The following is a 24,986-nucleotide window of genomic DNA, read 5'->3' as shown; positions in this document are numbered from 1 at the left end:
TTTGGTCTTCAAAAAAAGATAAAGAAATAATACTCATCCTGTGTAAAAAAAGCAACAACAACTAACTGCCTGTGTGCTTGAATAGTCATGGCACTAAACAGTTTACTTTTGTAACTATATTTGCTTGTTCACAAACGTCAAACAGCTAACTGAACTAGCGATAAAAAAAGAATAGGTCTATTTAGCCATATGAGCATTTAAAGTATATGAGAGAAAGTGGAACATCTTTCAGATGTAGTTTTAGACCGTGTTTTTAAGCTCGGTCATTGCTGCGGTTACTTTTGTGAATTCAAAGTACAGCTAATGTTTTCTGCAAAGAAGCAAGCTAATGTAGTAACAAACCTTTAAGGGGAAACCCTTTAAAACCTAAATATAATAAGCTTTGGTGGAGTTTAAAAACAAAACGTGTTTAGTAGAAGCTTACATTTGCATGAAAAGCACCAAGTAGTTTTTTCAATAAATTAGCTTGTTGGCTAGTTAGCTGCCTGAACAATCACTTATGTCTGTTTTTTGGCTTTGCTATACAGCTACCCAGCCAGCTGGTTCGTTTCTAAAGTAACTATGTGCTTCTGATGTTAAATGTGAGCTTGGACTACATACATATGGAGTACTCCAACCTTTCAAGACTACAGGTTATAAAGCTCACTAGCATTAGCATCAAAAGCACAGAGTGGGTGGTTAAATTAATTAGCCTGCTGGCTAGTTAGTGGGCTAACAAGGCCAAAAAAACCCCAAAACAAAGTGGAGTGTTTGTTCACGTTGACTGAGCTCAGCTCCTAATGTTGTGAGATAAACTAAAGGCTACGGTTTAGTTTTCCACAATAACCTAAATATGAAAAACACACACACCTATCAGCTGTATCTTGTTTTTGCCTAGGTTATGTTCAGAAACTATAGCGTATATCAAAGCCATGGACATCCATGATGGCACCCCTCTTGCCTGCTAAAACAAAACTCAATAGCATAAAAAAAACAGCCTATGTAGGATTCATTCTAACAGTACTCACTAACAAATTCTTCCCCCATATTATTTCAAAATGACATAAAAAGTGGCAAAACCAGACAAACTTTGTTAACTACACATTCTCGTGAGCTACCTCACATCAAACAGGCTGAGGGCAAAGAGCCGAGCTCCAAACTGAGCCATCATGTTTGATCTCGGTGGCCTCTTCCCCAAACTACTCTCTCATAAAGTAAAGAGCACACTGCCGGGAAGGGCGACACTGGGCTCTGATTACAGGCTGCCGCAGCAGGGGGCAGGTGGTGGTGGAGGAGATAATTATTGGTAGTAGTGGTTACGGAAGAAAAGGAACTTCTGGTCACATGAAGGCGAGAGGACGGATGAACAAAATGAAAACAACCCTGTCACCGTGTGTCTCATCACTGATTCCCCGTGGCAGCGCGTAACTAATCCAGAAGCAATCCGTACGGCTAGAAGCTCCTGACCTGGAGAGCTGCCATGCTGGTTAGCCTCGGCTGGGTGAGGAGGTGACAGCGTTAGCGGTGTTTCTTTTAGCGCGAATCAGAGCAGCAGATGTGTTGTGAGATAACAACCTCAGGAAGGAGGAGAGATTCCTCCAGAGGGCTCTGAGCAAAAGGCCATCTGTTGAAAAGCACGTAGTCATTCATGTGCACACACAGACACCTTCTCATGACACTGTAGTATGGTAGCTGCAGGGAAATATATGAAACAAAAACAAAACAGCTTCATGTGCATGACGGCAATTTCTAAATTGGAGGATGCAGTTTTTGTTGTATAGGGATTTTAAACCGATCACTGAACAACATACGCTCACCTGTGCAGAACTGCTGGCCTGCATATCAAGCTGCAAGTCAGACATGGTGTTTATGTAATTTAAACCACGAGGATTTCTACTGCTAAATCCTAGAAAAACTTTATTTTAAAGATGTGGCAGGAGATGCTGCCTTCTGAGAAATATAGTATAAGGGGTTTTATATGCTTGACTCATACTAGGGAGTGGGCATCTTGGCCTCTGCTGCTTCAATTTTAACCATTCGCTTTTAACCTATTTCTTAGATGCCCCCCAACTTAATGAAAGTGCAATACTAATTGGTGCTGAGCCCATTTAAATTGGTTTTGTTAATATCTCACTGTGATTTGCAATGCAAATTAAAATTGTAATATTAACTACACAGTTAACTTGGCTTTGTAAATATCTTGCAGCTGTAAAGTGCATCTGCACACACAAATGCACGGCTACATCCTGCATTCATTTAGAAACTATAAGTGTACTGCTATATGCTGTGATTTGCAATGCAAATTGAAACTGTAATATTGAGAAACTGCACTTAACTTGGCTTTGTAAATATCTTGCAGCTGTAAAGAGCATTGACAAACAGCACCATTGATGCTTCAGTGCACAAATGCTGAACTGTGATATGTAAAGAAATGCAAATGTACATCCTGCATGTCTTAAACATTCATGCAAGGTAGGCCATGCTTCTGCCCAAAGCCACCCAGTGATGTTGTTTAGTTCATGTTTTTCAATGGCTGATACGCTTTTAAAATGTGTCCAATCTACTTTTGTAGTCTTTGATTTTATCATTCTACATGAATGCTTGCTTTATTCCCCAAGAACAAGACGAACTTTCTTTAATTTTGACTCAAAACCGACATTGTTTCATGTAAGCTGATGAAAAAATGGCAAGACCCGGAGGGACAAACATTTTTTCTTTAACTACAAGATGAAACAACACAAGATTTCAAATTGTAAAACTAGGCTTAAAATGAGGGCATCCCCTTTACTACAGTTTCTTTTTCCCCAGTGACACAGTGACTACAATAAAGTCAAATTAATTTGTCAAGAAGGCCGATACACTGACCTAGGCTACTTCTTCCTGTCCTGGTTAAATCTTTAGCCATGTGTTAATCATACATCTAATTTCTTAAAGCACAGGACGAAATAAACTGATTCATACGAGAGTAGACATGTCAAAAACATGCTGAATGGTGAAATCGGCGTCTTGCCAACCTCCTTTGTATTTCTGGATACACGGATCCAAACTGCATTAGCTGCCAGAGCAGTGATGTGAGGTCAGCGGTGAGCGTTGGGAGGACAGATGTGACACTTGATTACATTGCCACTGGCCGCATCTTAGAGCCGTCTGCTCTAGTTAAAGCCCCCACCCTTGTCCCTTCACTCGTTCACGCATCAGAGGTCGGCCATCCACAAATCCTCAAACTAACCAGATTTGTTGTTAAATTTCCCAATAATCCAAGCCGTCATCAGCGAGGAAACAACAGGAGCACAGAAGATATTCGCCGGGAAAGCAACAAATTGTGTGTCTGCTCAGTACAAAAAAACAGCACCGGAGAGCCAAGAGTACTAAACCACAGCAGAGAATAAGGTGAGCTCCTAGAGAGCTTCAGCGCTCCCGGGGCTCTTTATCTCATTTTTCTGAGCTGAGTAATGACTGAAAGAGACTACAGAGTATCCAGGCAGTAGAAGACATGCTGTCAGCACCTCAGCTGGGCTTAAAAAGGAGAGTACGCAGGAATGCACCGTGTGTATTTAAGCACAATGACATTATAGCTGGGAGGTGAGGCAAGCCAGACGATTAAAAACAACCACTTGAATACAGCGAATATACATTGCAGCAACATGTGTGACATAAAAAAAATAAAATAAAATTCTATAACACTTTTTAAAATGATTGATTGCAAATGGTGTGCGTGGGATGACACATTTGGGAGCGAGAAGGGAGTGGCAGTCACAAGAATGGATTCGTCACTCTCCTGGGATGTTTTTGGAAGCACTGAACTGGTTAAATACTTCCATTTCACTCCGTCACCCATCCAGTCTGGCAAGGTAACAGCGAACAACCGCCACTTTTTTTAAACAAGGTGGTGCCTTGCTTCGCTGTCAGGGCCTGCTGGCTGCATTGAGACGGTAGTAAGGAAAGGTCCAGACTTTCCCCCTGAGGATAGAAACTGTTCATGGGGTCAGAAGCGCTGTAGCTGCCCCTCCAACCAGAAGCCTGAGCGTGAAGAAGGAAATGGACTTCATGAGTATTCCTCCAGACTCCCTGACATGACTAACACAAGATCAGGGGAAGTGAGGCAAAATACCTAAATTAAAACTCATGAGGGTTTTTCACTGAATCATCGCTCCGAAGTTTGGAACATTCAACCTCTTTAATAACCTGCTACATCTGTTTAGATTGCACCGAAAGTATCAACATTTGGACAATAAAACAACACAATGCAGCGTCTCTGCTGTGCAATCTGCTCCTGGTTTTGTACAGCTGACAAGCACATTTTGCGTTTATGTGCTCCCACTTGTTTGAAAGAGCAAATGCTCTTGGAAAACAAAACAAAACAAAAAACACCTTTAGAAATGTTTGGAATTCTGCAACATGTCGTACGTCTTCAAGCTTTCAAGTGTTGTCTGGGGAGCTCTGCTACAGACTACAGTGTCAGGGATGCATGAAGGAATAAAAAAAACAAACAAACAAACACAATTTAACACGGAACCACCAAGGATTTATTTTTCTATTCTGTCAACTGGACGGAAAAGAAAAAACGACACATGTAGTTCTTGACAAACTCTCTTCTGACACTACAGGTCAACGTCTCTTTGAGAACACCTCAGCAGGATTGGCTCTTCTGGCGAGAGCAGCGTAGTCTAGAGAAAAATGGGGTCTTAGTGCTCACATGGCACTCTGCGGCGTGTGATGTATGGCCCGCTGATTGCTGCAGACTGGACGGGGGTGAGATAAGTGTGGCTTGTTGTATTGATGTGGCTGTCAAGACATCCGGCAGCTGATTTGAATAAGGTGGAGCAAATGAATATGGGATTACAAGAAAGACACATCTAGGACCTGACCGAGTGTTACTAAAGCTATTTCCTGGTCATTTAGTTCCTTCTGTCATAGTACACAGTGATATATTACAAAATGGATGAAAGGTAAAAACACCCAATACGTGATCCATTAATAGCTTCTGGTTTAAATAATGCTCAACATTTTGAATGTATTTCCTTTAAAAAAAATAAAGATAATGTGCCACTTCCTACTACTTCAGGTTTGATTACCTATTTGATCAGACACAATTACATGAAAGGACAAAGTTCACGCTCATTACAGGGAACTTCCACTATTTGTGAGCTTTTATTGTAGGCCATTATGAATCGGTCATGCCAACGTTTTACTCAGCACCTCTGTCATATAGATTTGGGAAATGCAAACTCTCGCCAGTAAGGTGGGTTAGATCACTTTTACAAAAGGCCCCCTGCTGTTGCACTTACACGCTGTGAATTTTGAATTCAAATACATTGATTATGCATCGAATATAAAAAAAAAAAATTACCAAGTTCAAATGAAAGTAGAATGATAGCCCTAATACAGCTACAGGGATTTCTAGGGGACTACTTTCTGTGTTTATCATCTTTCTTTTGGTCAAACTTGGCAGGAGGCTCATGCTCCTTGCCCCAATCACTCCCCTGAAATCCACTTTCCCCAAATCTCTACAATGGAGGTGGTGAGTAAGCCGAGTTCACACTACATGATTTTAAGCCCGATTTGCCAGTCGGTCAGGCTGTGATCAGAGGTAAATCGGCTATTGATCGGCAGCTACCAGTCGTTATGTGTGAACTACTCAACGACCCATCAAAACAGCTCATTTCCCGTTTCACTTTTCACATGTGTTTTCTAGACAAAATGTGGTTTGGAGACCAGCGTCGGGTGACACAGGCGTCGTCAGCTCGTGTAGTGTGTGTGACCCCCTGTCAACGATCAGTCATGTAGTGTGTACGCCACAACGACTTCAAAACTCCACCGGCCGATGCTGAAAGTCGTGTAGTCTGCCTGCCCGAGCGTTTAGTGTCATTAATGACAGTAAGAGAGTCCGGCCGATATTAACTTATCACAAATATATTGCCGCAGTGTCTCGTTCAGCAGCCTACACATCTTGGTGACAGTTCACTTAAATTTGAGAGATCAACAGATAAATTGTTGTCACATTTTTTAAAAAAACAACTAAAAATTCAGTATCTGTTTGCCAACCAAGAGAAATATGAAAATAATATCCAAGCTGACAAATAGCAGAATGTCCCTTTAACTTTACAGATGCTTTACAGTGCTAGTTCACTTTGTTTTAAATTGCATCAGTAATTAATAAGACATCTTAATGGTTTAGAATTAACTTATTGATCATTCCCTGACACTCTGGACACTCTTATTGGAGATGACAACAAGATGAGAACAAGACAGAATTAAATTTATTTGATTAAAGCGGCTACACATATTCATCCTAATAAAACAACAGACAACCTATTCAACTTTGAAAGAGGAGTAAACACCCACACCTTTAAATATAAAACTGTGAGAAACTTAACACCAACACAAGCCGCCTGAGGAGACAGACATGGTATTGAAAGTGACACTGGAACGTGCTAAGAATAAGGAAAACCAAGAGTTAACAACTTCAATCCTTCCTCGAGTCTTAGCGCTTAAAAAAAGAAAAAAAAAAGAAAAAAGGAACTCAGCAGTACGATACATGAATTTATAAATCCACCTCCTCCACCGGGGCAGATGGAGCCTGACTGAAAGGCCATAAGGTCTACCTGACCTTGAAGAACTGCCAGCGCACAATTAAAAATTCCCGCAGCATGTCAGGAAAGAGACACAAAGGGGAAGTCTGCACATGGAGGAAACTCATTAACCTTTCTTTAAGTGACTTATTGGTTCAACCAGGCAGAAAGTCACTGTTCTCTACCTGAAACATACTTAACTGATTAAGAACTAGAAACAGTCAGTTTATCAGAGGATGTGAGTGTTGGAGGGTCTCTTGTTTTGGATTATTCACACTTTTATGCATAAAAACAACAGAGAGAAACGATCTGTAAAAAGCTCCAACTACAAGGAGGCAATTTTAGTCTGAAACAATGATGTCAGTATGCTCCCCAGTTCTCCAAAACTCCCACACTCGAAGCAGAATGTAGAATCATCAGTCCAACAGTCTGGACCAAACCAACCCCAGTCAGCTGAGGGGGAGGAGTGACAGGTGGTCAAAAGGATGAATGGGTCTGGCTGGTAGGCTGAGAGCCGCTAGGCCTCTCCATGCTGGGAGAAAAACCAGGCCACTCCGCAGACGAAGAAGGACAGGAAACGAGGACTCAGTAACCCAGAGAGACAGAACCGTGTTAAAAACAACTCAATATTTTCCACCTGCCCTCTTCCAGGGAGAAACTCACATTAACTCGCCTGGGGAAACCGCAGAGGACAGGTACACCAAGGCTACATGACTAGCACACAAAGAGGACATCTCTCTTTCCAGGAAACCTCTCCGACATGCTACCTGCATTCATTACAACGCAGCTACTAGTTTAGGATCAGTCTGAACTGAAAGCACAAGTGGGCATCGTGCTGGCTCAGCATGCGAGGTCACATGCCCTGAGCTTGCAACACTGGATCTCATCTGGTGTCTGACCTCTGGGTGTGCCACACAACATCTCACTTCCATTTCCCTATTCCTTGCCACTGTTAAGTCAACCTTCCTCCCAGAACTCCTGGTAATGACGGCCCAATTCACTTTAAAGAAATACATTAACAGCATGTTTTGTTCATGGAAAGCTAAAATCAATTGCATGCCAAAACATGTAGTGATGGGACGACATTAGAGCATGATAGTAGCTTGTTCCATTCTTTAAATGCTGTCTTCAAACAGCCATGCAAGAACCTTATGGCACCAGTACGGTATTACGTTTTCTAGTTAGGTCAATTAATCGATTAGTTGTTCGACAAAAGATTCATTGACATTAATTATATTAACAAATGTGAGGATTTGCTGCTTTTGTCTCAAGCTGTCAACATGGGCTATGGGAATATTTTATCGATACAATGATAACAAAATCAAATGCAGCTCCAATTTGAATCAAGGAATATCTTCCCAAAGATTAAATACACTAAGGGTAAAATGTTTTAGAACACCCCCATTTTTCTAGTTTGTATGAAAAAGTGTAAATATAAGTAGCTTAAATATAAGTATATTTGAAAATATTAAAAAACAGCACATAAGTAAGCAGCAAACTGCTTAAGTAAAAAACAGTTACGTCACCAAAAGAATTTTTCAGAGATAAAATTAATTAAATGAAGGAGTGTTGTAGGATCAACCGCAGACCAACTGGTCTGTCAACATTTCTAAATTCCCAGAGCCAAATGTCTTTGTTTAAACATCAGCACAAAAGATATTCAAATAAGTCTCATATGACAAAGAAAAGGCTTGAGAAGCCGGGATCATTGAAAAATAAAACTTATTGAATTGACAAAATAGCTGCGATTAATTTTCTGTCAATCGTTTTAGTTCTACAAAATATCAACTACTACAGAGCAAAGTGTTTGTAGTACCACTGTATTTAACAAAACAGTCAACAGCGCTCTCAGTGTGTCCTGCCAACATGGCCAGGTGGTCCACTTTGCATAGAGTATGCGTCCTTGTCACAGAGGTTAAAAACAAAGATTTCAAGGGAGTAGCAAGCATGCTGCAAGTATTGTTTTTTTTCCTGTAACTACCTTACATAGTAGGAATAAACAGGAACCTATTCAAATACAAAACCCCTGTTTAAACTCTGTGTCTTAATGTGAAAGGGTCTTTTTTTTGGACTATTATTAAGCCACTTCCTGACACAGAGAGAAGGCATTTCCAGCCTGTTTTCAGAGTCAGCAGGCTAATCAGGAAACATAACTCTGACCTGTCAGTGTGTCACATACAACACACACACACACACACAGTAAAAAAAACAAACAAAAAAAACACTCCCTTGGATGAAACAAAAGTCACTATCAAGTTGAGAAAGTGGGGCAGCAATCTGTCCAGAGCTTTCTCCGTCTGCGCTGCACTACGGTCCACGTTCAACACCAACATCTCCATGACAAGAACAGAGAGAGAAGAGGGGATGTAAATGTGAGGGAGGAGTGCTGAAAGGGACGAGCTGATTCAAGCTGAGGCATGTCGACGTGTGCGCGGTTCAGCTCAGAGTGCACAGTCTTGTGTGTGTTGCGTTTCTATCAGAGGCAGAGAGATAGAGAGAGTGTGAGTATCTCCAGCAGACAGAGAGGGCTTATGAAAAGTGCACCGTTCGTCTGACACTCGCTTTACACAGAGCGAGCAGCGTGTGCTCAAAAGCTTAAAAACCCTGCTTCTTTTAAAAAAAATGTTTTAACGTCAGCACTTTAAACAAGGTGCTCTGCCGGAAAGGAAGGAATCGCAAATTGGTTGGACGCATGAAACACAATTTTACATGGAGTTTAGTTCAAGCTGGAACACATTTTACATCAAATGCTGTATGTTGGCTTGTCAACATCATCCATCCCGGCTGTCCTCTTTATCCACAGCTACGTGGAAATGACTTTTGAAGAAGTATTTTTGTGCATGTGAATACTATTTTTGGATCCTCTAAGGCAAAACACACTAACATTTTGACATTTTATACAAATGTGGTCACATTTAAAAAGACACTAAACCAACAACACTATGCGAGTATCACTTTCTAATGCTTTTTGTTGCTTGTAAGCACTTCTATTTTTGATGATATCTATGTAGCTCTTGCACCTATGAAGTCTAAATGCATAATTATTGTAAGCCGCTTTCTCAGACAAAATGTGGGCAATGAACGGTTATTAAAAAGGTTTTGGTATTGCCCTTTAAAACTAGTGTTTTAAATTTAAAAACTTGCACAGATACAATTTTTTTTTTTTTATTAGCGATACCAATACAACATGTTTTTGCAATAATTTTCTTTTGGTTTATTTAGCAAAAGAATAATAAAACTCATTTAAATCAGGAATAATCTGAACAATAAACAAGTTTGAAAGATACCAAATCAGAGCAAGGCCAACTTGACAGATGATGATTTGAGTGAAAACTTAAACTAGTGCCAGTACAGTACCCACATTTTGGTAGCTCCGAGAAATACGAGCGGGAAAATAAAACATCTTCTTCCATATACCAAAAGATGCCAACATTCTCAAATTTTATCTAAAAGATTAACTTATTCATATCTTCAAGAATAACAACAAATCTGACCAGATATTTGGCGCCAACTTCTCAGTGTTTGACTATTTTCAACAATCTGTGCGACAGACACATTTCTGTGATCAACACCTGGTCTTGTCACTTCTATATGGAAATGCTCAGATTTAAAGATATGAAATATCTTCTGTGGTCTGGGCTGAGGTCAGCCATGCCCTTCAAATCTTGCTCATTCAATCCTAAATACTCTCCTGCGGCTAAACCCAAAGAGTAAACTAAACTCCCTATCATACCTGAACATACATTGCGTAACACACCTGAACCATCACGATCAGTAACGGCACAAAAACATACAGCTTGCTTTTCAGAAGTGGCGAGAAACAAAGCTTGGTCCACTTAAGTTTTAGCCTCACAGGGGGGCCAAGACTACCACCTTCTCGTGCTGCAGTGTTTTCCTGAACCTATAACTGGCACAAGGCTTCAGAGCTGAGCGTCACGGTGCCAAATCATCCGTGGACGAGGAAGAAAACAAAATTACAGGGAGTCCTTGGGGAGCACAGCTGGAATGGACACACCCTCCCGTAGCTGATATGGTGGGCTGTCTTCCTGCATAAAAAATGTTTTCTCACAGTCACTCAGTTTGTTCTCTGGTTTTGTTTCGTTTTGTCGTGGCTTACCACACACTGTCCTAAAATAAAAAAACCCATCTGCGGTCGTCGAGAGGCCATATTTAAGACTTATGACAATCATTTCATTAAGACACACATTTACATCCAAATACTGCTTTAAAATTGTTACTTAAACACAGCTTTCGTGACATTACCTAACACACAAACTACTTTAACAAGAAGAAGAACTTGTGAAACCCCAACACAGGCCAGCAGAGATTAAGGCAAGCTCTGCTCCCATGAATAAGTTGAGGGGGATCAATAACGCCAACCTTTATTGACCAACTAACAATCACTTTACATTCCTCTCTTTCTCTCACAGCCTAGATGCAAACCCAGCTGAATGATCTTAAATAAGTCTCCCCATTAAGTCTAGCCTTCTACAGTTTCTCATGCATATGTTATGCTTCATTATAAATTGCCTAATGGTAAAAACCAACAACAATAAAAGCCATGCACTGACATTACAGCATCTGCACTGAGTGCTTAAAAGTCCATAATGTAGATACCTCCACAGAAATATTCCTGCAGTATCCAAATGGGGACTTAAGCTGTTTTTGTGGTATTAAATGGTGAGTTTAACGACCTGATGTTATATAGTGTTATAGTTTTAGTGTGACATTTAGTTCCCCACTAATGTGGGGATACATTTTAGGCGGTGTCAGCATCAATTAAGGCGGACAAACTGCAGTAACTTTCTTGCTGGTGTCTTAACAATTAAAATGTAATCATCAAACTTGTTCAGTGAGCTGCTGCTGTAAAGCACACAGGCCTCCCCCCTCCTCTGTCAGCAGGGAGAGAGTGGAGGCAGTTTGGAGCCGATTCCAGTGTTAAAATAATAATTTTAAAAAAGTAGACACACCCTCTGTGTAAACGGAATAAATGTGATCAATGGTGTGATCAGACACAAATGTCCCACAGTGGTGGAAAAAAGCCCCGTCATTAAACTGTGGTAACAGCTCCAAGCTTTTGGGCGTACTGGCTTCATAACCGAGCACAGTGTCTTTATCCACATTTCCTGTCCCAATTCAATCCCGAGCTTTTTTTCGCGACAAAAGGCGGCTGAAGACAACGTGGCGGCGAACTTAACCACTCACCTGGACATAATTGTTCTCGCAGTAGTCCGCTACTCTGGTGAGGTTTTGGTAACTCTCAACAAGCGCCCTTTTGCCGGCAGGAATCTCTTCCTCTAACAACATTTGTAGCTCTGCCATCTTACATCTCTCCGCAGAGCCTCCCTTCCCTCTCTGCCTTCCCTTTGATTGAAACAGCCACCAGCGCCAGCTAAGCACTGCCTCCTCTGCCTGCTATTGTGGGATCCCTGCCCTCACTGTGGCGTACCCTCAACCCGAAGATCGTCTGTGCTGGAGAAGAGGAGTCACTCAGTGGTTTAAAAGTGGGGCCAAATTTTTGCTAGTCTACCATACATCATTATTTTATATGTGCATTATTACTATTTACTTCATGACTCCCCTCCCCGGATTTGTTTATTATTTATTTCAGTTTCACTTATTTTAATTTATGCAAATTCTAACGGGTTCCACAGAAAATCTGCAAGCGGTTGTTTTGTTTTGTCTGAGTGTAGCCTATTGTGAACATTTGAAGAAGTTAAGTTTATTTGTCACATTGTAGCAGGTTGTGAAGTGAAATTAAGTTTGTCACTCCCTTCTGCTACGTAGCAGACAATGTACAGCGATGCAAAAGGAATTATAAAATGGTAGACAGAAATAAACTTTATTCAATGGAGCAGTGCTGAAGATGAATTTGAGTTTAAGAGTCTCATTACTTGGTGGAAAAGCTTTTCTGCATTGTAGTGGTGAACAAGCAGAACTTCTATATCTCTTCCCAGAAGGCAGCAGGGTGAACAGGCTGTGGCTGGGGTGAGTCCTGTCCTTGGTCAATATTTTGCACGTTGCATCCTCTTTGTCTTTAAACTCTGTGCAGCTATTTTCATTAAAACAAAACAGATATACCGCAGAGTTTTGCAGTAGTTGCCATGTTCCTTGTATGTGAGAGAAAAACAAAGTGAGAGCTCTTCCTTTTCTCTCCGGTGTACCTATCACTCTTCCAACTGAAAAACATGGATCCTGACTAGAGCATGACGGTATGTGTAGTTTTACTCCGAAGTGTGGCTATACTTTCCCCACTTAATCGATATTTTATAACCTCTTAATACTTTTCTGATTTATTAAGTACACCTTAGTAGTCTCTCCGTGAAAGCCGCTTCCAGTTATTGAAACTTACATTTCCAAGCGTTTTTTTTAGTAGACGCGGAGGATTGTGGAGCTTGTAGGAAACAGCGACAACCAGTAGAAAACTACAACTCCCAGAGAGCACCTCTGCCAGGCTTCATAACCCTGTTCATGGCGTCTGTTGGAGGGCTAAAGACAGGTCGCCTTCCGACAAACAGATAGGCCCTTGACTTTAACGGTAAGTGTCATCGGTTATGTGCTTTTCCGTCGAGAGTTTAGAAATATAGGCTGTATTTCGCGCAAATATCGGGGTAGTTAGAGGTGTGTCCTGGATAGACACGTTACAGTAACTTACAAGTTTAACTAACGTTAGTCGCATTACGGTAGCAAAAGTCTGAATTCACAGCCTGAAATTGTTATGAACAGCTAGCATAAATCCCAGAATATAAATCAGCTTTTTAGCATAATGTTTGTTGGCGCTTCTCATATCGCGGTGGTGCGTTTGTGTAACGTTACTGTCTGTCTCCAGTTTTTGTGTTGACTGTCTGTCCTGGCGTGACACAATGGAGGTGGAGAGCGTCAAAGTGGATGATGAGAGGCGTCTGACCCAGCTGAGGTTTGAAGCTGCCGTCAAAGTCATCAAGAGTTTGCCCCCGGATGGTGAGCCACCACCACACCAGTCTGTTATTTGTTTTTTTTTTTTCTTTTCAGGGCCAGTTCAACCAGTTAGCAGCAGACTTAGCCAGGTGCAGCGCAACAGCTTGGATCTTGTGCGATTTAAAGGGCTTAATCCACTTTACTAGCAGCGTGATGCGGTATCACAGCAGTCACTCCAAAGTCTTTCTTATCTCAGAGCCTTCACAGATATGTCAAAACAGCAAGAACAGCACTAACCAGGGATGTCACCATAACGATACCAGTATATTTCCACGATGATTGATACCAAGTCGTTACCATGGTAAAAAACAGAATAAATCCCATGTACTTCATCATACTACTTTAATAAACATTTAATGAACATTACAAAAAAACAACTAACAGCTGTGAAAGTTGTGTGAGGATGTCCAGGACAGATGGTGGTTAGATTCATAAATGAGCAGGCTCTTGACATTACATTTCATTATTAAATTATTTCCTTAATTTTCATAACTTTTCTTTACAATCTCGCAGGTGTGAAATGTTTAAGGGTGGTCACTGTCAATATTGGCAGTTGTCTGAGATTTTTAGATTGAAAAACAAAAGGTTATTGATGATTGAAAGGGATTGTTTTGCCCCTAACTCCACCTACAGTGACAGGCGCTTTAGACAAACATCTAGTTCTTAGCGCTGCAAACTCTCATCATCTTTGGTGATCAAAATGGTGAAACGTCTGACTAAATTAGCTCTCCAACTGTAAGAAATTGAGGCATTGTCACAGAACCATTGAAGGTACGTGCTGCAAAACTTTCAGTACAGCAAAATGAGCACCAACATGTTTTCAGAATTTTAGTATCTGCTTTGTACAGAAGTATCAGTTCTCGTGACATCCCTAGTAATTACTAAAGAACTATCTTTCAGTACATAATTAAAATGTCTTTCCCTCAGGTCCCTTTCAGCCCTCCAATGACATGATGCTCAAGTTCTACAGTTACTACAAACAAGCCACAGTGGGAGCCTGCAATATAGCCCGACCAGGCTTCTGGGATGCAGTCGGGAAAGCAAAATGGTAAAAAAGGAAAATGTACTGTCAGTTTTTTTTATTTATACCTGATGAAATGCATTCAGGATTCCTGCTGAGGTGCGCCATTTATTGGGGAAAATATTATTTGTCACTCTGAAGAATCATTTTCCTTCAAGTTGGCAACAAGTATGTATGACTATCTCAGTTTTCAAGGCAACTAGTGAAATATAATTCTGGATAAACCATGCAGCTGGAACTGAAGCCAGTATCTGACCTTGTGCATGTTGCACTTTTCATCTGTGCAAAACTAAGACAGAGAAAATTCTCTCCACTCTTCTCCTTCGGTTTAGTCTCAAGTTGTGTTTGGGGATCTCTGGACTCTGCAGCTTGGAATGTAACCTTTTACCCACTAGGCTGGGTAGCTTCTCTCATGGTCCCATTGCATTTAAAAATACTTAGTTTAGGAATAACTCTAGTTAGTTAGTCAGTTCCTGTCAGCCTTTGACCCACAGCTAACAAAGAACACATTGACCTCAAATAAACTGGCCTTATTGACATAATTGAAAAGTGGGACAAGTGTTCAAAGCCAATCTTGATGAGATTAGGATTTTTACACTAAGCAGAGCTTTTGCTTTTTACTTGATAAAGTGATATAATAACAGTTTTTGTGTAATTATTCAGGGATGCATGGAATTCTCTTGGGGATATGCCAAAAGAAGCAGCAATGGCAGCGTATGTTGAAGAAATGAAGCTGGTATGTACGGAAGATATTATTTTATATGAATACTTGCAGTTTAAAGTCAAACCTTTCTTTAACTGTTTATGGATTTGAGCTAGGGCTGGACAATAAAGCACTAACAATAATGATCGCGATATAATTTTTTTTCAGTAATATAACAAATTATTTTTCAATAAATGTTTCATTGTATTCACTTGAATCATCCACAAATTAGGACTTCATTTTTTTTTAGTAAGATGTTTATTTTGTTGAGGGAAAAGGACTGGAAAAAGCTTGTTCTACCTCAGATTTGTGAAGTCATCCACTGTTTGGCCTCAATTGTTTGTCATGTTCTGACCATTAAGAAGAGTTTAAACCACAATTAACCATCAGTTTCTTCAACTTTCACTCAGGAGCAAAAATCAGCCTTTAAACTCGAAGGAAATAAAAATTTGATACTTATCGTGATAATTATTGATATCAAAAGAGATGAAACTTTTTATCGTGATAACATTTTTGTCCATATCATCCAGCCCTAATTTGAGCTAAACATCACTGTCTGTTGTTGTTGTCTTTGATGCGTAGATCCTGGAGGGTATGCCCATGACGGACGAGGTGGAGGAGCTCTTGCGTGTCCTCGGCCCGTTCTATGAGCTGATTGAGGAGAAGAAAAAGATCACACAGATATCAGACCTGAGCACAGGTGGGTTTTATTCACCAGGCGTAACTCCTCCCACCTTTTACTTTGTTTGTAATGTCCAAAACAGCATGTGGAGCTTAACCTTATATTATAATTTGCCTCTTGTCTGATGCTCAGCACGTTTGACAGTATTTGCTAGGCAACTGGAAGGCAAGTACATTACTGTGTGAATATTTGGTGGTGTAGTTTAGTGTTTGTTTCCTGCAGTAGACAAGAAGACTGGATCTGTGAGTGCCGGCATTCAGTTTGTTTTTATAGTTTAGTATTTGTCTGGTGTTGTAGCTCAGATGCTTTTAGTGTGTGTTAGCGGCCATGTCACCTATGCTGAATTAGTGGTACAGAACATGTGGCTTAGCACATTTAAGGTGACAGAAAAAACACTTTAATTGGATGCAGATAAATCCAATGTTACTGGGAAATTTTGTCTTGTACTTTAAAAGTGGTAAGATATTAAGTTGTTTTTATTTTTAAAACATTAAAAAATCAACTAAGCCTATCCACAGAATGTGAAGAAGTGAAAGTTCTGATGTTTTGTCAAAGACATCTTATGTGTGGAAGAGTTATCTACTGAAGTTAGCATGCTAACCAGCAGAGAATATTATACATTAGGTTTTTTTGCACAAATACGCACATGTGAGAGGAAAAAATACTGCAACAGGCTGCATGCACGGTTGGCGCATGCGCATTAATCCTAATCCTATGTTGTAAGACTACTTTGTACCTTGAGGTGTGCAAGTGGTAAACTTGCTATGTTACACAACCTCTGAGCTTTTTTAGTCTAATTAATAACTAAATAATGCCAAGAAGGGAAATATTCTTGCACCTATTTTCCTTATCAAACTTAAAAATTTAACCATACTACTTCTGAATTCAACTTTCTGTCTTTTGCCGAACTAATTACCTTAACTTAATTCAAACGACAGAAACAAAATAAAACTCACCACTATCTCCACTGTTCCAACAATCACCAACTCTGGTTTGGTCGAAATAAACCCTTAATTCACTGATTTTAGATGTGAAAATATTCTGGTTCTGCACGCTGTTGTAATATGCTGCCTGCTATTTTTTATTTTAAATGTGAATTTGACAGGTGGAGAGTCTCAGTTCTTACACATTGTACTTTTATATATCACAGAAGCTTAAGTACATGAGGATTTTGTTCAGCGTTAATTCACATAGTTACTATTATCGCTCAACCGCATGTAAAGGTTGTTTTAATGTGATCGATAAGTAGAGAAAGTGTTGACCTTATCCTTAAAGGATTTATTGTGTTTTGGTATTTGTGATATTGCAATTAAATCAGGTTTGTTGCACAGGGTTTGGTACGATGCTGAATTCAATACCTTCGAAGAGCGTCGCAAAGAGCATCATCAGAACGATGGAAATGAACGGCACTCTGGAGACTCGTGCTGCCAGGCTCAAATCAAAGGAAACGAAGGAAAGATCAGATGAAGAGGCACAAGACGAGGAGGAAGAAGAAGAAGAAGAGGAGGGGGAGGAAGTAGAGACAAGGGAGGTCAGAAAAGGTAAGAAATTAAATAAAAACTGTCAGCAAATACTGTGAGAACCATTTAGTTGAGCTGATTTTTTTTTTTTCGTTGGGGTTTTTATTTCAGACAAGAAATCATCAGCTTCACAGCCAAAGAAGAAAGGTTCAACCAGGAGACACAAAGCTCCCCTGTCGAACGGTAAAGTGGCTAACGGGGTCGCCCATCTGACCAACGGGGGTCATTCCAGGGCTGCCCTGAACAGTGACAACTCCCTGGAGGGTTCAGTCAGTGAGCCTCAGCTCAATGGACACCACACAGGTAAGGTAACGCAAAAGCACGCCTTCTGGTTAAAACGTTGCACTTGTGAATGTCCTGTTGTGTCTCAACATGTGCATGAACCATTTCAAAATGGTTACTGAGGACTCTGTACTCACCCGCTGCCTCTGCTCATGTATCAGTGCACCATGTGATCAGATAATCAGCTATCTGGGCGGTGGCAACTCTGCAGAATCTCAACACTTTACACAGCAGCTGCTCCTGCGAGAGTTTTTTTTTTTTTTGTTAAAGGACTAAATTAATGGTTCTGTTGAACACAAAGCTCCCAAACTGAGTGCAGCTTCCCCTCACCCCCAGTCACTCTGTTAATTACAATGCAGTTTGCTGTTCCCTGTTTTGTGCCATTTGTACTGATCTCAGATCCCAGTGTAGAGGTGTGTGGTCCCAGCCACCTGGCCAGTGACTCGGACAGCGAAGTCTACTGTGACTCTGTGGACCAGTTCAGCCAGGAAGAGGCAAGTAACAACTTAAACCCACTTCTTTTGTACAGCGTTTTGCAGCTCTTTGCCCATCGTTGATTGATTTTTAATGTGCTTCTTCGCCAGAGCTCAGAGCATAACCGCTCTTTGGACGACCTGGACGAAGAGGAGAACCACGTCCTGCCGCCTCTAGAGGAGCGGCAGGCAACGCAGGAGCCCCGGGAGGGTGTTCACGGTCCACCGCCGGTCATCAGGTTTGGAGGAGAAGATGGAGAGAATGGGGGAACAATGTCACAGAGGCAGAGTCTGAATGCAGACAAGCCGAACAGCTCTTTGGTCAGGAGAGGAAGGGGTAAGGTTGTCATAAGAGGGACTCTATTTCGATATAAAATATCTATATAATATATAATAATTTCAGTTGTTTTTCAAGCTAAAATGCCTAACGGTCTCAAATGTTAAGATTTGCTGCTTTTTAGTCACATGATGGTAAATTGAACATCTTCAGGCTGTTGGTCAGATGAAGGAATTTGAAGAGACCACTTTGGGCCCTGGGAAATTTTTAAATAACTATTTTAGGTCATTATAAGGTCAAAACAGTTAATTGAGGAAAAATAATAAGCAGATATTTAATAATGAGAATATTTATTTGTTGTAGCCTTGGTGTCAAATTTACATTTGACTCGTCACTGACACACAAACTCGTTCTTTTGATGTAGACGTTGTGGGAACATGTGTTCATTATAAATCCTTCCTGTGTTTTCAGGCTCCAGGACTCCAGAACTCGGCTCTGGATCGCTGGGGCCCATGTACGGCGGTGGAGACGGGGACGGGGGCCGCTGGGGAGGAGCAGTGACACCTGGAGGGAGCCTGAATGAGCAGATCGTTGTGGCGTTGGCCAGACTGCAAGAGGACATGCAGAGCGTTCTGGAGAGGCTGCACACCCTGGAGGCTCTGACCGCGAGCCAGGTCAGACACTGTCCTCTCGTTCATTGCCTTCGGATAGAAGTTGCATAATAACGGTCCTGAAAACGGCACATTTGTTAGATGATTACAACAAGGATACAGTGCCAAAGTAATCCAGCTGGTTGTGTTTCAGTGCAGATAATTTAGTTTACACTGGATGATGATGACTCTAAATTTTAATTGCCAAGTAAGAGGATGATACTATATGTGGCCAGGTTTAGAAAGCTATATTGAGTCAACAATGTTTATATTTTGTTAAATGTATTAATCTAGCTACATTTTAATACTAGCTTCAGAGCTAGACCAATGTGTTCATTTATCTTGTCTATATTGCCATTAGGGCTGAACGATTTTTGGAAAATCTAATTGCTAATTGTTTTTTTGTTTTTAACAAATATTGCGATTTAATATGCGATTAAGTTTTCAGCTCTTTATGTATTATTCAGAACGGACGAGGAGTAAATCGGTGTATAGTTTGACCAACACAATACTGGATAGATTAAACATACACTGTTCTTTCTTGTGGGTCAGGCCTGTGTTATGATGAAAGTAGGTGATGCATGAATTATTATTATGAGCAATGGTGGAGAAGTATCTCATTTTAATAATGAGAAAGATAATTTGAGTCATGGCATTAAATAATATCAGGTCGGCCCACCTACAGACCACAAGAAACAATAAGTTCACCACAGTGTGTTATACAGTAAGCGCTCAATATAAAACCCACAGTTCAACCACCAATTAATCCTTATCTCAGTTCTAATCTCCTAGGTGTCCATCTTTCTGTATAAGCAAACAAAAAAATACTCAGTTTGAGGTTAAATTCAAAAGTTGGCCAACGAAAATAAAACCAAGTGTCGCCTCTCGTGTTTAGTAATTCTCCAACAACACCGGAGTTCCCCCGCAGCCTCCGATGCTGCTAAGCAGCGCATTGGCTGTAACTCGGGACACACTGGGCTTCCTTAAGGACGCCGTTTCACAGATATTTCCTGAGCTGACTGGTGGCGCTGTGTGTGACACGGGCGCCGATCGCCACAATACACTTATCTTACTACACGTGTCTTTCTGTTGTGCATTTATCCTGTCTGTCAAAGCGGCGGATGACCCGACGATTTCACCCACCACCACCAAGTTAGCCTCGGGTGCTACTTTCATTCGCTGTGTGACACTAAAGTTTCTGTAGTGTCAGCTTCTGTCAAGCTTAAGGCCATTGTACAGCATAAGGTGCGAAGGCGATGCTTTGTCTGCAGACTGCTTTACTCTTGGGTGTCATGTGACCAGAGTGTAAACGCAGCCTTTGCAATTAGAAAATCTCATTTTATCACATCACAATAATATCGCAAATGCAATTAATCGTTCAGCTCTAATTGCCATTAAGGAAAGGTCAACAGTGCTGAAGAGTTATTTTTGTATCATCATTTGTAGTATTTAAAAGGCTGAATAAACTTTAAATCTCCAGGTGCGTTCTGATGAGAATTCCTTAAGTTCATCTTGAATATGTTTGGTTCTTTTTTTGTTTTTTTTTTTATAATTTTTTTTTAAGCGGTGAATATTGGAATGAGCGCAGCTATACAATGCTTTATGTCGGGGTTTTTTTTTTGTTTTTTTTTAAAGTCTGAGACTGCAGGCCTCCCCTCCCCCAACCACATCTTTAGTTTACTTGTTTAGTTTTGCTCAATTCCTGGATGCCTATGGGATCAAATAATATAATCATGATCCCATAGACACTAAACATTTGAGCCAGAATAGCCTTAAATTTCTATTTGACAACTTCTGACTACACCAGATCGCTTTTTTTAAATGCATTTATTAGTTTCTGACTCTGATGAAGGGGAAAATAGTTCCCAAAAACTACTGTATCTCTGAACTCTCACACATGTAGGCTATTCTACGTTAGTTATTCTTTTGTTAACTTATGTAATATTGTTTCACTTCCATTCACTGCGCCTTCCCTGAAATTGTTCAAAGTGAAAGCCCTTGCTTTATGTTTTAAAAAACAGCTCCCATATATTGTAGAAGTTGTAACTTTAATGTTGAGAAGGCTTATTATATTTTTGAATCAATATGACATGATGTAACTACACTGTAAGTTATGATTTTAGTGTGTAGATGAAGCTTTTTGGGAGATAAGGGGTTTTCTCTCCACTGAATCATTTATATGTTAATGATGTTTTCAAACACAAGTTTATGGATTTTATATATATATTTTTTTTCTCTTAGTCTCTGCAGACAAGATCAGGGTCTCTGTCTCCAACTTATGCATCAAACCCACTGAATAAGAGGACTCGGGTAAACAGTTTTAAAAGACAACACATTTGTTTTATTTTTTAATTTAGAAAAGAAATCTACATATTTCTCATACACCACCAAAACAATCTTTCAGCAAAAGTTTGAAGTTTTTTTTAAAAATCATTAGCAGGAACTACAATGATTGATGAACATTACTTTGATCATTATAATGAGCCACACTTTCACTTGAAATGTTGATTTGTTGTTCTAATTAAATTTTTTTAATTCTCCTAGAAACCATCCTGGTGGCCTTTCGACATTTCCCCGACCAGTTTGGCCTTTGCTATTTTATGGCCATTTGTGGTACAGTGGCTTATCCGCCTATTCCTGCAGAGGAGGAGAAGGTATTCTTTTACAGGAAAAAAAAAACATCTATGACATGAATATGAAATGTAAAACTGCTTTCTACTCCCATTTCAATGCAATATACAAATCTAACTCCTTAATTTTCTCCTCATTTTAATAGACGAATCAACTGAACCTGCTCTCATCCAAACACCCATGGGCATAGACGATAAAGAGTCCTCTAAATGTGGCTGGGTTGCAAATGGCTGTAACTCCCTCCCCGCTTAGACCCACAGCCCAGTAATTTGCTTTTGCACTATGAAGAAGGCACCTAGAGTAATGCGTGAGAGATGTGATCTCTTAAGTGTGTTGTACTGTGGATGTGGACTCGAATAGAAACGTGAATGTATGAGCTCGCGGCCTGTGATTATACAACCTACAACACCCCCCCACCCCCTCCCCCGATATCGCTGTACTAGAATCTTTTTCTCTGTAAGAAATGGTTTGTGTTGAGAGGGGGAACTGAAGAGTTGGGATGTTGTCAGCGTGTTTATAAACCAACTACAGTAGCTTCTCAATTAATATCCATAACTAAGGCTGTGTTGCACAAAAAATGAGGCCGATACTTTGTTGATTTGAGCTTGATGTGGATAGACATTTTCATAATTAACTTTCAATAGTTGCCCAGGTAATGCTGCTATAATAAAATGTTGTAATTACTTTATTAGTTTAGAAGGGAAGAATGTAAAAATTCTTTTAAATTTTAAGAATAAGTTAATATTTATTATTTTTAGCAACGGTTGCAATGAAGGCAAACCTTGCTAGATTTCAGCTCTACAAATGAGGTTTGTTTAAAGTGACTACTAAATGTTCTGTATACGTTAGACGAGGTCTGTCCTGCTGCCTATCAGTCTGTGCTTTACGTCAAAGTGGTCTATTCACTTCATTGTTTTCCAGATAGACGAAGTGCCTCAACATCATAAGGTACATTCATCATGTAGGTGGTAATATGATTTCTTACAGTCACATACTGTAGCATAACCGTTCCAGTGCTGGACCAAATAATCATTAATCATACTACCTAATGAGCCATGAGGTGGTCCGCTATCAGATTATTAATGCAACACTTGTCGCAGTCTCTGTTGTTTACTGTCACGTTTTTCCATATCGTACCATTTATATGTGTGATATAATGTTTGTGCGAATATTGTGAAAGGAGTTTGAGTGATAATAATCATGACCTGTTTGCAAAGCAGTGAAACCTATATAAATTGTATACAATAGCTGTACAGTTCAGATTAAAATGCAGTATTTTAATTGCATTCCCATGAATTAATATAGAAAACTATCATATTTGCATCTGCAGTAGCACTAATCTTTCCAGAGCCATTGTGTTTTAATAAAAAAAGTAATACATTTACCTTTCTACTTAAATGTACAAAGGCTGTCTCACCCTCTCTGCCTGTGGATAGACGGGTGTTTGCATGTGATAATCTAAGCCTCAAATAAAGTTTTCATAAAGCATTTTAATTTGTTAAACAATTTATTTGAAATAATCTTAACATTTTGGTAAATAATGTTTAGTCGCTTTCTTTCTGAGAGTTGGGTGATAAGATTGATAACACTTAATGTCTGTATGGCAAAGCTGAAGCTACAGCTAGCAGTCAGTTAGCTTACCTCAGCACAAAGAGCTGGAAACAGAGAAACATGGCTCTATTGACAAAATATACCTCTGGCCTGAGCCAGGGTGGCAGTTTCCAGTATTTGTGCTAAGCTAGCTAACAGGCTTAATATTTAGCGGGCAGACGTTGGGGTGGTTCTAATCTAATGCTCAGCAAGAAAGCGATTAATTTCCCAAAATGTCTAAATTTTGTTTTAACAATTTAGATGTATGTTTTATTTAAACTTTGTGTCAACTTTTTCAGACAAAGGGGACAACTCACATCATGTTACAAATGGATTTTATTTGTACTTAACTTTTTTCTTAGAGTAAACAAGATAAAATTAAGCAGGGAGGCTAATGAATGTATCTTAAAAACAAACAGTGTGTGTAGTAGTGTGAAAAATACAAATGACAAAAGCAGCAAAAAAACTGTCCCGTTAGAGTACAAAGTAACTAACTACTCCTTAAAACAACTAAATCAATCATTATAAGATATTATTCTTGAATATATAGGCAGATTTTTCTTCAGCAGTTCTGTACCACTTAAGGAGACATTCAGGGGCAAGGGAGCATTACAATGATGAAACAAACAAACAAAAAAAATGTAGCTCAACATAAACATACAGTTATTGAGTTTAATCATTATAACACCTTAACAACAGACATCAAAGCCAATCATAAGAAAAAAAACAGTAGCAAATATTATTTTTCTTGTAGAAGAAACCTATTTTTTATAATATGATAATACTTAGTTTTAAAAGAAGTTAACTTTCTACAACTCATACTCTTAACTGAGCAGTCAAGAGATTCAGCTTGTTTTCTGACTCTTCTGACCGCTGATTGCACATAGGTAAAATGCTTTTTAAAAATATAACCTTGAACAGTCACAATTCGCATCATTCCTGAGTATTCGTTTGCATAAAGGATCTGATTTTTTAGAGTTCTCCACAATGAAAGCAAGTGATTTATCAACACAGATGACTTTCTCACATCATCGACAGCCAGAATTTGTCGAGTGCTGCTTTAATAAAAACTCAACTCTTAGTATTTGTAACTCTATAGACTGAAGCCAGACACAGCGATGTGCTGGGCGCTGTTTCTCGCCTGAAAGTACGAAGTGTCGGTTTCGTCCTCTGGTTGAGGTATGAAAGGCATCGGCTGGTTGTGCAGGTTGTCCCAGTCCACACCCTTAAACAGCGGGTGACGCTTCAGTTCTGGGGGATGTTCAGACAAAATGATCAGAACATTCTTCCTGTTTAAAAGTGTCCTACTATGAGAATTGCAATATTAGCATTTTCTCATCAGACCACCAATTCCCTGAATACAGCTAAGCTCTTATTTATCTCATTTAAGAATTTGTCACAAATTAAATATAGGCCTGCTGTGTTCATAAACATTAGTAAAAAAAAAAATCAGAGAACTTAGTTATTTTTAAATAAGTAGTATTCATGAATCAATGGTTGAAATTGGGAAATTAAATGGTCCTCACCCTTTAGACCAGCTCGTTTTTTCATTTCCATGGTTAGGAGGATTTCAATTGCATTTCTCGAGTTCATAGACAGCTCCTCCTCTTCCTCAGGCCAGGGAATATCTAAAATTGTTGACAATGAGG

The 24,986-nt window shown here is 39.8% G+C and overlaps 3 protein-coding genes across 10 annotated transcripts in view; 1 reads left to right on the top strand and 2 right to left on the bottom strand.

Moving 5' to 3' along the window:
• abi1a (abl-interactor 1a) overlaps positions 1-11,969 on the bottom strand; it is a 52,705-nt gene extending 40,736 nt beyond the window's left edge. For 3 of the 6 annotated variants that reach the window (XM_046029508.1, XM_046029424.1, XM_046029649.1), the window contains exon 1: positions 11,757-11,967. In XM_046029508.1, the coding sequence (XP_045885464.1) occupies positions 11,757-11,873 (117 nt within the window). In that variant the 5' untranslated portion in view covers positions 11,874-11,967. Of the gene's footprint in view, positions 1-11,756 lie in introns of all 6 variants that reach the window. The other 3 variants (XM_046029267.1, XM_046029343.1, XM_046029574.1) reach the window with 3 other exon arrangements.
• Positions 11,970-12,958: 989 nt separating this feature from the next.
• On the top strand, positions 12,959-23,235 carry acbd5a (acyl-CoA binding domain containing 5a). 2 transcript variants are annotated; one of them, XM_046029725.1, is made up of 13 exons: positions 12,960-13,089; positions 13,381-13,511; positions 14,436-14,556; positions 15,193-15,265; positions 15,815-15,932; positions 17,246-17,455; positions 17,546-17,737; positions 18,116-18,210; positions 18,301-18,526; positions 18,938-19,140; positions 21,358-21,426; positions 21,661-21,770; positions 21,893-23,235. In XM_046029725.1, exons 2-13 carry the CDS (start codon positions 13,415-13,417, stop codon positions 21,903-21,905), a joined length of 1,527 nt encoding a protein of 508 aa, XP_045885681.1. In that variant the 5' UTR covers positions 12,960-13,089; positions 13,381-13,414; the 3' UTR covers positions 21,906-23,235. The 2 variants fall into 2 exon arrangements, with proteins under 2 accessions (XP_045885748.1, XP_045885681.1); XM_046029792.1 differs by lacking the exon at positions 21,358-21,426 and having other exon boundaries at positions 12,959-13,089.
• Positions 23,236-23,655: 420 nt separating this feature from the next.
• The window catches only part of mastl (microtubule associated serine/threonine kinase-like), a 7,933-nt gene continuing 6,602 nt past the window's right edge, over positions 23,656-24,986 (bottom strand). For both annotated transcript variants that reach the window (XM_046029000.1, XM_046029076.1), the window contains one exon: positions 23,656-24,588. In XM_046029000.1, coding sequence (XP_045884956.1) covers positions 24,431-24,588 — 158 coding nt within the window. In that variant the 3' untranslated portion in view covers positions 23,656-24,430. The remainder of the gene's footprint in view (positions 24,589-24,986) is intronic.

The sequence above is a fragment of the Micropterus dolomieu genome, linkage group LG01, assembly GCF_021292245.1.
Source record: "Micropterus dolomieu isolate WLL.071019.BEF.003 ecotype Adirondacks linkage group LG01, ASM2129224v1, whole genome shotgun sequence".
NCBI lineage: Eukaryota > Metazoa > Chordata > Actinopteri > Centrarchiformes > Centrarchidae > Micropterus > Micropterus dolomieu.
This window is presented reverse-complemented; position numbering and strand designations above follow the sequence as displayed.

Excerpts from the sequence above, each read along its gene's own strand:
- acbd5a (XM_046029725.1), top strand. The coding sequence starts at position 13,415 with ATGGAGGTGGAGAGCGTCAAAGTGGATGATGAGAGGCGTCTGACCCAG. Across the intron at positions 13,512-14,435 it reads CAAGAGTTTGCCCCCGGATG|GTCCCTTTCAGCCCTCCAAT; the intron begins GTGAGCCACCAC and ends TCTTTCCCTCAG. Across the intron at positions 19,141-21,357 it reads AGGCTCTGACCGCGAGCCAG|TCTCTGCAGACAAGATCAGG; the intron begins GTCAGACACTGT and ends TTTTTCTCTTAG.